Source organism: Lutjanus erythropterus, chromosome 20, assembly GCF_056507025.1.
Source record: "Lutjanus erythropterus isolate fLutEry1 chromosome 20, fLutEry1.hap2, whole genome shotgun sequence".
NCBI lineage: Eukaryota > Metazoa > Chordata > Actinopteri > Lutjaniformes > Lutjanidae > Lutjanus > Lutjanus erythropterus.
The window spans coordinates 31411611-31424300 of record NC_139336.1 but is presented as its reverse complement, the minus strand read 5'-3'; the positions used below and the strand labels follow the sequence as shown (position 1 = coordinate 31424300).

The window sequence follows — 12690 nt, the reverse complement described above, 5'->3', positions numbered from 1 at the left end:
TATGTATTTTTGATTTTGAGGTGAACTGTTCCTTTAAGATTATTATAAACTGTTGGTTAGTTTAGTCTGCAGCGATGCATCATACAGAGAAAACTGTTGTATGTTATTAATTTCAATCTAAGACATCTGTAAAACAATTCTGACATGTTAAAAACACATTTTCACCAGCCAAAATAAATTTACATATATCTTAACTTACCTAACTTAATTAAAGATATAGCTAGTTTTTCACTAGTAAAATAATGATTACAGATATCTAACATTTAATTGAAACACACCACTGTATTCTGCCACAAATGATTTTATTATGTTTAATAAATCGACTCGGTACAAGAGCAATTAGTAACATAACATAACCATCAGTTTGATTACAAAAATAAGTTCCATCGCCGTTAATTTGCACATTTGACTGATTTAAAACACAAACATTTGTGCTGTGAAGATGACAGTTTTACAGAACCTGACATAAAGATTAAAATATGTGTTTTTAAGCATAATAAAGGAGATTTAATATTTCCAGTATATTCATTATTTCAGATTCTTCTTCAGTCAGGCTTCAAGGTTCCCCTGTTCCAGTTTCACCTCGTTTGAACTGTAATTGGGGAAAAACAGACAGACATATAAGATATATTTACCTCTCAAAATGTCCTCTTATTAAAGGAACAGTTCACCCAAAATTAAAACATGTTTTTTTTCCCTGGCCAGTAGTGCTATTTATCCATCTAGAATGTTTTTTAGTGGAGATGGAGTTGTCTGCCTTCTCTCTAATATAATGGAACTAAATGAGACTCGACTTCATGTCTCTGTCTAGAAATCATGGGTCAGTTACTCAAGATAATCCACAGACCTTGTGAGCTACTTCATGGAAGAACTACTTTCTTTCTAGTAGTAGAAAGTAGTTCACATGAAAAATAAATGTGACTCAACAGCAATGTCTCTTTCCAGAAATCGTGGCCCGGTTAATTGAGATAATTCAGACTGTGTTGTGAGCAATTTCACGTGGGAACTATTTTCTCTCTAGTAGAAAGAAAGTAGCGCTTTGAGTGCCATACAGTCCCATTATATAGGAGGGAAGGCAGAAATCTTTACAGCTCATATCTCCAAAACTCTGCAACTCACACCCAAAAAACTCAAGATGGATAAGAATCACTACAGGCCAGAGGAAATGTATGTATTTTTAATTTTAGGGTGAACTGTTTCTTTAATCATATATGATGAATTTCTTGCTCGAGCTGATGTGTTTCAGCACTTACCGCGTTTTTAATCAAGTTTCCAGATTTGGTGAAGATGTTGTGCCTCCTCGAGGCCGGTTTGGCGGTTTCTGTGTTGTTCTGTGAGGTCGTCTGAGGCAGAGACGGCGAGTGAGGCCGGGACAGGCTGGATGTTTGTGACGAGGGCTGTGACAGCGAGTACGACTGAGGTTTTAGGTAAGTTTGGGTCGGGTTTGGTGTGTAGGGCTGAGCCGGGACGTACGGCTGAGAGGGTGTGAAGGACTGAGAAGGAGTGTAGGTCTGAGAAGGAGTGTACGTTTGAGCAGGTGTGTAGGTCTGCGGTGGCGTGTAAGATTGAGGAGGTGTGTAGGTTTGGGACTGAGGCAGCGGCTGCGTTTGAGACGGAGCGAAGGGGTTGGTTTGCGCGAAGCTCTGCGTGTTCAGGTAAGGCTGCGTCTGCGAAAAGGACGGAGGTGTTGGCGTGGAGTCGAGCAGAGTAGGCGGCGGTGGTGGCGGGAAGCTGTCGGCTCCATCCTCGGCGTCTGCGCTCCCGGAGCCACCGAGCTCGTAGTGCCTCTTCCTCAGCTCCCCGAGACGGACTCGCTCCTGCTCCAGCTGGCTCTCCAGCTGCAGAACCTTCACCTGAGAGATCCAGACAGAAGAACAGCGTCAAGTACTTTTAATCAACAAAATAAAAAATACACAAAACAAGAGGATAATTATTGCGACATGAAAGCCTCACCTGAGCCTCCATCTCCTCAGTTTTCAGCTTGATCAGAGACATGCCAGAGAAGTCCATCGCACCTGTAAACACACCACACAGTTAAAGCTGCTCTAATCAATAGCTTTTTAGCAGTGCACCTTAAAAAATCAATGTCAGTTTAAGTCAACGCTATATTAAAATATTTTCATTGCTTTATATTTGCTTTTTTCCATGTGAAAGCACTGATATGTAAGCCAAATGTTTCTCTCTGTAACTTAACCAAACTCCACTGGCAAAAACAGTAATTTTACCTCACAGAACACAGGAGTTGCTGATCCACCTGCTGCCACGATCTGTTAGTTTGTCTGTGCTACTGTGTGATTTCAGTGAATCCAAACTAACCTTTTAACACAACGTAGTCACACAATAATGCAAACAAACTAATTGATTGAGGCAGCAGTAGATCAGAAACTCATTTGTTCTAGAAGATAAAATAACAAATTTCGCCAATGGAGTTTGGTTGGTTTTGAGAGAGAGATATTTGGCTTTTATAATGGCGGTTTCCCATTGAAAAAGGCTGTTTGATGGCAAAGTAGAACCTTGCGAATATTTTAAATATGGCATACACTGTTGCTGACCCTGTCCACAGTGACAACATGGTAAATATTATAGCTGCTAAACATCAGCATGTTAGCAGTCATTGTCAGCATGTTCATCACGTAGCATAATGCAACAAACAATATTCTCAGTTTGTACTTTATTGTATTAAACGTATGCATTTTTCTTAATCTGTGTAGTTTTTTTAAATTGCATATAATTCTTGGATTTAACTTTTAACTTTTCTAGTTTCACTGCACTATTATCACCAAGTGAAACGCCTGTGTACATTGTGCATTTGGTGATCCATATAAAAAGGCATCTATTTAACATCATGTGTTAATATGTCAGTATCATGTTCACAGCTTGCTTCTGCTGCCCCCAAGTGGCTAAAAAAAACCAAACAGCCAGTTTACTGTTCCCACAGTTTCTCTCACCTTGGTCAGAGATCTGCCGCTGCCCGTGTTTGGTGGAGGTGACGACCACAGCAGCCATGTCATTTACGTGCCGTGAGGCCTGCTGCAGCGTGTACAGCTTCTTGTTGTTACGATCAGCCTTTACCTGAAATTATTGCAAAGCATAATATAAAATGAATTAACTTAATTGCTTTCCACCGCTCCCTAAATGTGCGCCTTTAAACTGGCTTGACTTGAGTTTGTACCTTCGAGGCGGCGACCAGCTGTGCGGTGCTCGCTGCGATCTCATGCGAACAGGCGATGAGCTCCTCATAAGTACCTTTTTCCCCCACGACCCGGTCAGCTGAGTCTCTGACAGCAAAGAGGTGAAGACACGAGAACAACTTCATTATATAGCTCAAATTTTAGGCTAAATATCATGTAACTTGTAATGTACAATGTGTATTTGTGTTGATACTTACAGCAGCTGTGTGGCGCCCCAGCCCACAGCTTTGGAGGCAGAGATGAGTCCTTCTGTCCAGCGAGAGTTTTTAGCATAAAATTCTGTAACAGACGCTGCCCCCTACAGGAGGAACAAATACAGACGTGTCAGTATTTATACATGCAACACTTAACAACACTGCAATTAAATACAAATAAAATGTTTGTGCTGATAAGTGTAAAAAACTGTCATTATCAAAATATTTTACTGCTATGATGAATTATCTTCTTGTTTTTTTCAGCCTCCTTATAACTTTCAGAGTTTGTTGTTTTGAAACATTTAAACAGATTTTTCATAAATAAATGTAAATATATCTTCTTTCCTACTTGGCGAATAACTATTTTACTCTTAAATTAACTCTTAAGTGTAAATCGTAGAATTTTGATTGATAGGAGTCCAGGGAAGATCTGATTCTGTCTTGTAATCTGAACTTTAGGTGTCACACAAACTCACCCTGCCTCCTTCCACGATGTCTTTTTGCAGGTCGGTGGCAGCTGTTACCAGCATGTGAACAGCCTGCAGAGAAAAGAGCGGAGCAGAAGAAAAACTGAGTGAAAATGAATCGTGAGTTTGCATAAATGTGTTCAGATAAATAAGATGAACTTCTTACCTTCATGAGGTCTGAACAGGATCCCAGGATGCTGTGATGAAACAAGAAAAAAATCGCACAGATGACAGATAAGAAAGTGACGAGAGAAGATTAAAAAATGAATAACTAGGATGATTTAGTCTTCGTCTTACCTCTGGTTGACCTCCAGTTTAACTCCAGTGGTGTCTCGCTTTGCCTGATTCAGAATCTCCTGAAAAACACAGGTTGCAACAGAGATGTTGAGCATCACCGAGTCAAAGTGTGGTCCATAACGTCACAATGTGTGAGTGTCCTTACGTCCATCCGAAGCACAGCCTCTTCAATGGCCGTTGACGTAGCGATCATCTCTTTATCCACCACGTATCCCAGCTCCTCCTTCAGCACATCCCGCCCTTTTGGACGCAGATCCTAAACATCAATCACAGAGTTTTAGTACACAGCAGAGGAAGAGCAGCAAACACTGAGAGGCAGGAGTCTTACACTGAGTCAAGTACCTGCAGAATTATTATTTTTTTTTTTGGTAAAATGGAAGTTAACACTATATTGACATGTACAGTGAAAGAATACAGAGGACTGACAGAAAACTTTCTCACATGGTGCAACAACAATCATGTAAGGGCCATTTCAGGAGGTGTATGTGTGTTTGTAGGATGTTAAGTTGTCCACTAGGTGTCACCTTTACATTTTGGGTCACTTGTCTACTGAGGCAGGAACCTTTTGTCAGGTGATTTCTGACTAGTTTCACTCGAAAGCTTTTGAAAACTGTTTTGTTTCTAATTCAAAACTGTGAAGCAATGAAGCGGTGCACGGTGAACGCGTCAACTAAGTTATTAGTCCGTCTATGCAGCGTCTCAGTGGCTTCAAGTTTCAGGCTTGGCTGCTTTAAATCACATGAAGCTCAATATCAGCAAAACAAATGAGCTTGTGGTCGACTAAAATGCTTCTAATATGGGTGGTGTTGCAAAAAATTCTGAAACATGGATCCTTCACACACATCTTGAACCGCAGCACAAAAGATCAATAAAATCAGCACAATTTCATTGTGGAAAATGGTCACATTCTCGACTTATGGCGCTGAATAAATATCAAAAAAGTGTTTTTGCATAAGATTATGATGTCACAGTGAAGATGACATGATTTTTAACTCTGCCATACTACTTGGTATATGTCATAAAGAGATTTAGTATGTCCTGATACATATTATTATTATTATAGTATGTCAAATGTAGTTTGCCAAAAATACCAGGATGCTCTGCTGCATCCAGTTTTATTTTGCAGAATGCAGGCCAGCGTGTTTTTCTGGTGATTCTGACCCACAATCCTCTGCGCAGAGGAAATTACGTCACATCGACCAAGCTGCAGAGAGTGCAGACAGATGACAGCTCATTCTGTATTCTGGACGGCAACAGATGTTTGAGCACGAAGGCCAAAGTTCAAGCTGCAGTGTTACGATAAAAAAGTGTGTCCCAACTGTATGCATGCTGCATGCAACAGTACATACTCTTTAAGGACATCTGCTGTACAAACTAAAAGAAGAAAGAAGTGGTATGTGATTTGGAAACCAGCAATAATTACTTCTACCCTGATTACAATCAAACCTGTCTCACCTGTCCCAAAGCGAGGAGGCGCTGGACGTTGTAGCGTACTGCAGACGGATCTGCTCTCGGTAAACTGGCCTGAAGCTTCAGATCCCTCAAGTACTGAAGGCAGTTATTGGCACAGTCCCGACAGCTGTCAGTTAAACCTGCACGAGACAAACAAGCAGGAGGGTGCGTTCAACGTTTGTGTAAAATGTGTTTTATATCTCCCTCCAAGAGTTCCAGTGTGAGCGTGTGTCTCTTACGGTCAGCCTGGTCGGTGGGAGCAGAGTGAGATGTTGCCGCTCCGTTGACGATGGTGTCAGCAGCGAGGTGGGAGAACTGTGTGACCGCTCTCAACAAACCACTGGCATCTAAAAAGATTAGAGGAGCATTAAAAACACCAATCATCATCTTATATATTCTATATCCAACCCTAGAACACAACAGTTCTACTCACCGTTCCTGTTTCCCAGGTAGACCGAGTGACTCTGCTGCATCTTGTCTATAGAACCCAGAGTGATTTCAGCTCGATTCACCAAATAATCTGAAAAGCAGACAGACAGACATTTTGGTCAGTTATTGAAAAAACAATTGATGCACTGATTGATAATGCAAATTATTGTTATTTAATGGCCCAGTATTGAGTGAATTCAGTGTAATTAATGGGCTTTTTTGAGGGTAAGAGGTTTTACCAGGTGAGCTGATGCAGCAGACGTGTATGGGGTCGTCCAGTTTGGCCACAGCGTCCAGTATGATGCCCTCAGCCTCCACCACAGCACACTGCAGCAGAGAGAACTGCTCCTCCTGCAGCTTCTGGGCCAGCTCGCCTTCCCGACAGGCCTGATTTGACACACATTCATCAGTAACTAACCACTAAAAACTCGTAACAGCTTCACCGTGCAGTCATGAACACAGGGAGTGAAGCACCTGTTGCTGTAACTGAGCGTGGAGGCTTCCCAGCTCCATGCTGCTCCTCTGCCTCTCCTGCTCCAGGGAGCTCTGGTGGAGGTGAGCCTGCTGTCTGAGGGAGTTCAGCTCGGCCTCCTGCTCCCTCACCGAGCGCAGCAGCACCTCCTTCTCCGCCTGCAGCCCCGCGAGCGAGCTGCTCAGATGGGAACCGCTCTGAGGACCAAAACATCAATCAGTGTTTTACAAATATTGACATGCGTTTTCTCTTAAGAGGACTAATAAATGATGCCAGAAAAGTCAGTAGAAATATTCTCACCATTTCTTTGCTCTGCAGGGCGCTGTTTGCTCGAGCCAGGTCTGCTCGTGTCGAGTCCAGCTCTCGTTTCAGCCTGTCGATCTCCAGCTTCTGCTCTGCATTGATAGTGAGCTGCAGAGAGATAAGTTTATATTATATTTTATTCTGTCTAGCACCTTTCAATCAGCGGTGGAAAAAGTATTAATATCTTTTATTTAAGACAGTTTAAAAACAGAGAAATTATTTTTGTGAGGCACAGAAGTAATTAAAAGGAACATAAAGCATGCTAAGGGTGAACTGTTGTTATCGGTTATCTCATTTATATTTTTTATTCTATGGGGAAATGTTGATTAGGCATTGAGAACAAAATGGTGTAATTGTGGGGCTGATTGATAGAGAGGAGAGTGGATTTATGTGATAGATTGATTATTGATGGATTAGTGTAGATTACGGGTAGGACTGGACAAGCATGCTGCGTCTTCCTGCTCTTTTTTGGACATCAAATGTTAATTTATGTTTCTCTTTGTGAGCCTGTTCATTATTATTATTATTGTTTGTTTCAGTTTTTTTCTACATATTTAAATGTTTGAAATTAATAAATGAAAATGCAAAAGCACTAATACTACACTGTGAAAATACTCCAGTAGAAGTAAAGTGTTTTACTCTTATGTCTGATGTTTTTGGATGAATATTACAGCTGCATTAATGTGTGTGTTGCATTAACTGCTGCAGATGTTTGGTTGAGCTCATTTTAACTACGTTATATACTGTTGGCCTGTTTAATCTACACCAATGCATCATGGTCTATAAGATCGTCACATGTTTGAATCGTGGCTGTCCTGTGAGAACAACGTAGCTCTAAAAAGTCTAAAAACTTTTCATGCTGTCATAAAAACAGCCTGTTTTCAGCTTTACATAAGAGATAAATAGGTATAAGGGCAAGATATAAAAGAAACAGTTCAAAAAGACATAAAAATTGTTTAGTGAGGATAAAATAAAAGCTAAAAATAAACTAAAATTGAATTAAAGCATATTGAGAAATATGAATAAATAGTCTCCAGACTTTGCATTTTTAAAGGGCCATGTTAAACAGAAAAGTCCAAAGGTTTACTGAGAGTTTGTTGATATGTGGAGCTTAAAAACTGAACGCTGTTCTGTGTCATAAACTGTCGGTCATCAGTGTGTACCTGTTGCTGCAGCTGAGCCCTCAGAGCCTCCAGCTCTCGGTTGAGTCTGTCCCTCTCCAGGTCCAGGCTGCCCTGCTGCTGCTGCGTCTGCTGTCTCAGCGAGGAAATCTCAGCGTCTTTCTCTCTGGCGGAGCGAAGCAGCACGTCCCGCTCCGCCTGCAGAGCTGCCAGGCTGCTGCTCACCTGAGACCCCTCCTGAAAGAAACAGGAACAGAGACGTGTGAGTAGATAAAAGACGATTCACTAAATAAAGCTGCAAGCTGTAATTCTGCAGACATGAAGTGAATGAAGGAATATGTTGGTCCTGTTTGGTTTGTGATCTGCACGGTGGTGGAAAGTTAAGTACACATTTAGTCTCACCATCTCTTTATTTTCCAGAGTGCTGCGGAGGAGAGCCAGCTCTGCTCTTTGCTCCAGAAGTTCTCTGTTCAGGTGATCAGCCTCCTGCTGCTTCTGATTCATCTGATCAGGAAGAGGAGACACAGACGAGTCAATATTCACACGGTCTTTGTCTATTAACACAACACGTTGTTCTGTTTGAAACGGATCGTATCAGGAGGTGTTATTAGCTGTGTTGTCTGCAGCAGTTATGTGTCACAAGTTGATGAGATCTTACTGTGTTTCTTTTCTCCTGTCGTAGATTTTCCAGCTCATTTTCCAGCTGCTGTTTGGCTCTCAGTAAATCATCTTGGCTTTGTTTTGTATTTGACAGCAGCTTCACTGTGTCTGCATTCTGCAAAAACACAGAATCGTTGAATAACTATAAAACTCACTGTAGGAAACATTTTGACATTTTGAGAAATGATGAACTTTTCCTTTAAGAGAGAAAGAAACCATGATGTGTGAGTTTACCTTCTTCATTAAGTCGGCGTGACTGGTGATCAGCTCTGCGTGTCTCTCTTTGAGCTGAGTGAAGCGAAGCTCTGCTGCCTGAGCTCGAGCTGCGTGGAGACGATGAGATGAAGACGACACAAAATCTCAGTAACATTCAGCGACATTTGTACGACTGTTTCACCTGGACACAAATCTGTGTACTCACTGTCTGCCTCCTTGAACCCGATCTGAGCGCCGACACTGGCGACATTAGCGCAGCGTAGAGCCTCCACCTCCATCCGCAGGTGTTCGTTCTCCACCATGGCCATCTGTTTGTGGGTTCGCTGCTCCTCGACCTCAGCCTCCAGACGATTCACCTGAGTTTTTAGCTCAGTTACACACCTCTGAGCCTGAGGAGAGGAGGAACAAGGGGGTGTGTTTAGCCTTTATTGAACAGTTTATACTGAAAATGTGAAGTAAGAAACAGGAAACAGGAAATCATACTATGATTTCATTTATTATGGACAAATAAGCTGTGTAACCTTACAAAACATAAGCACATCATGAACACAGTGAGCATTAAATGCAGAACAAATACATATCATTGATCTCTGAATGGATGGTGGAAGCTTCCACTGGCCTGGTGGCCAGGCCTGTACAATTATAGGGGAAATACTGCAATGTGTGATTGCTAAACACATAATAAATAAATATATAATGCATGCAGAAAATTGCATAAAAAGATCTGATGCAATATTCATATTAAATAATCTGCTTAAAATTCATCCGAATCTCTTGTTGTACACAAACTTCCAGCAGTTATTGTGTCATTATTTGGGTTGATTGTTGCACAGATCATCAGCTGTTTTGTACTGTTATTGTCATGCATTGAATATTATATCCTCTGCTGTAAATCACTCTGACACCAGGATGCCCAGCTTACCTCACTCTTAATGAGCTGCAGCTCTGGTTTGAGCACCTCCAGCTCTCTCTTCAGACTGTCGTTCTCTGTTTCCTTCTGCTCAAACGAAGTATCAGGTGCTGCCATTTGGCTGAGCAAATAGTACTGCCATGAAAAAAAGCAAAAACAAAAGTCAGCCAAGAGGTGGGAAACATTATTCATATTTTGATTGTGCGTGTAAGCATACCTGCGGCATCTGTTGTTCTTCCCTGAACTCTGGTTGCGCCTCTTGCTCGTCATGATGTTCCTCGTTTGGCACCACCACCACCGGCTTCTTATATTCACCCAGGGCTGCAGCGCGGAGGAAGTTTGGAGGAGCCTATGGGATCGTAATAAAAAAAATATATGTTTGCATGATGGAAAACCACGAAAACGAACATATGTACATTCTGGAAACCTGTTGCTTACATCTGGGAGATCTGGGATCTGGATGACACTTTTAAAGAACTCCATTTCTCTGGCTCTGTCGAAGAACTGCGTGAGGCTGCAGAAGAAAACAAAGCTGTCACTGACAGAACATATGAGAGATATAAAAGTGTGCTTTTGCAGAATAATACTGATAACCTACCCTGTAAATAGATCTCTGAAGCGCTCTCGATGTCCCAGAAGAACATCTGGAGCGATTCCTACAAACCGGAGCATATGGAAGATTTGAGGCTTGGTTTGACACAAGGTTAAATTTAATAAAAAGCATATCTGTACGTCACTCACGGCTGTGAAGTTTGAACAATAACAGGACGGAGAAGTGGTAGAGAAAGCTGCAGTCCAGTATGAGGGGGATCAGAGGAGTCAGTCTGCACTGTCCAGCTGGAGTCGTGGATTTGGCCCCGTTGGCATCCAGCTGAGCCAGAACTTTAGACAAGAAAAAAAATCAAAGCTAAATTAAAAAATAAGCTTCTCCAAACCAGAGATCACCATCTACTGTAGGAAATACATTGATAATAGATAACTACCTCATACAACCCCCCCAAAATTAGAATTGAATTACAATATATACGGTGGACTCACCTGTCTCAGACATCTTCAGTCCAGCATCCAGGCAATCCAACAGTTCCTGTGTCATATCTAACCTAATAATTAATTAAAAAAAAATTAAAAAAAACATGTTTATGAAACACATTTCACTGCATATTTAATGATAAACACTGTACTCCTGTGGCAGACAGCTGTGGGTTGAAAACGTACACTTTGGTCATGTCGGTTCCAGCTTCCCGGTCCAGAGTCTCATCACTGGCCTCCAGGTTTCCTGGGATCACCTTGTGCTGTGGAGGAAGGTGAACTGTTTTTGGTCTTTTCATTCTGAGTTTGACATATATCATTATACAAACAGTAAAACAAATCTTTATGTTACCTTTGAATGAAATTCCATTTTGTGGCAGAGGTATTTGGCATACAGGGCAACGATGTGGCCGTATCGATCATGCAGGTTTCCCTGAAAAAAAGGGTAAAAAAGATGGAAGTTGTTTTAATTTTGTTTGTTTATTTGCACAACACAACATAAAAGAGATAAAGTATAAAAAGTGAGAGCAAATTTCTATCAGGTCTCAAACATTAACATGTATAAAGATGGACGACATGACAGCTCAACAAAAGTGAAGTGCAAACAACTTGATCGCCCCCTGGTGGCTGGCTGCAGTACAGATCACAAACCCTGCCCCCTTTATGTTAGCAAATGGGACATGGGCTTATTAAAAAAGTGCACAACTGTTTATCCTTATGATCAGTTTGGTATTTATTTATTATTTGATGCTGTAAAATGGGGTTTCACGTTATGAGTGACAGCTGACCTCTGTTTATGATTGAGTCAGCCGTCTGTGTTGGTGGAACCTTGATATCGCAGACGAATGCAGCAATTTAACTTGAGATGGTGCATTTAAGTGAAAGATCTGAGTTCTTCCTCCATCACTACTCACCCACAGAGTGCCCATATCTTTCACGTTGCGACAGTATCTGTGAGAATCTCTGACAGTCTGCAGGTCAGACAGAAACCAGAGAGATTACACATCACCAAAATGAAACAGAAACAAAAAAGCAGAGGTAAGCAAGTAAACTGAGGGGATTTGTGAGTGCGAACCTACATTTTTGTGTCCGTCGCGGAGCACTTTGTGCAGCAGGTAGCAGAACTTCCAGCTGACCATGGAGTTGCTGGACAGCGGCAGGTTCAGGACGTAGGACCAGAAGGTGGTCGCCCCAGCCTCCTTGTGTGTTCCCATGATGATATCTGCACAGCTGTGTCAAGGAAACTCTAACACACTAATGCACAAGGTGAACTGTGGTGGAAAACAGATATTCTTTACCTGAGCAGAAGTACAGATACTTGTGTAAAGAAAGATGCTGGTAAAAGAACTTCTTTAATCAAAAAGGGAAAAAAAAGGATACTGCGCACATATTTCTCTTTAGGTGGCGTTTCGGCGGTGGCGACACATTTGCTGATGCTGTGGAGCTGAAACAAACGAGACAACAGATTAAAACAACTCAAGTTCCCTACAAATCAACAACATGTCAGGCTGCTGCTCGCGGAAACTGATGAGACCTCTAGATAAAAACAAAAAGACAAAGCTGGATTTACCCGACCTTCTTCAACTTAAATTAAAGTTGGCAATATTTTCACTGAAATATTAAACTTATTTTTGTTGGTTTTAGCTTCACACTTGATATTCTGGTAGTGTGCCTTCAAAAATATTAAAAGTCATCAAATGTCCCCACTGAACAGGCAACAAAGCTTCACTAAGCCGAATTTAACAAACTGTAAAACCATACATGGAACCGGTATTTAAAATATAACTTTTCCAGTGCAAAAAGCCTTAATTAAAACGTAATTACTTACCTGTTGTTTTCCAAACTGTTCTTTCTCCGCAGCCAACTGTTTTTCCGTCTTATTGTCGCTTTTATTCTTGGTTTTGCTCATCTTGTTTTTTTTTTTTGTTTTGTTTAATTCCACACAAACT

The 12690-nt window shown here is 41.4% G+C and overlaps 1 protein-coding gene across 1 annotated transcript; it reads right to left on the bottom strand.

Annotated features, from left to right (window-relative positions):
• Window positions 1-285: 285 nt before the first annotated feature.
• On the bottom strand, window positions 286-12660 carry hip1ra (huntingtin interacting protein 1 related a). Its single transcript, XM_084745765.1, has 33 exons — window positions 12570-12660; window positions 12122-12185; window positions 11821-11963; window positions 11656-11712; window positions 11094-11174; window positions 10928-11004; window positions 10751-10812; window positions 10454-10594; window positions 10311-10368; window positions 10151-10226; window positions 9930-10061; window positions 9725-9847; window positions 9008-9191; window positions 8821-8909; window positions 8585-8701; window positions 8329-8430; window positions 7969-8163; window positions 6803-6913; window positions 6505-6699; window positions 6270-6417; window positions 6035-6121; window positions 5841-5948; window positions 5605-5741; window positions 4295-4405; window positions 4150-4208; window positions 4019-4049; window positions 3862-3924; window positions 3389-3489; window positions 3173-3278; window positions 2949-3072; window positions 1954-2015; window positions 1254-1853; window positions 286-592 (listed from the first exon to the last, which is right to left on the bottom strand). The coding sequence occupies exons 1-33, from the start codon at window positions 12648-12650 to the stop codon at window positions 557-559; spliced, it is 3861 nt and encodes a 1286-aa protein (XP_084601891.1). The 5' UTR covers window positions 12651-12660; the 3' UTR covers window positions 286-556.
• Window positions 12661-12690: the final 30 nt, after the last annotated feature.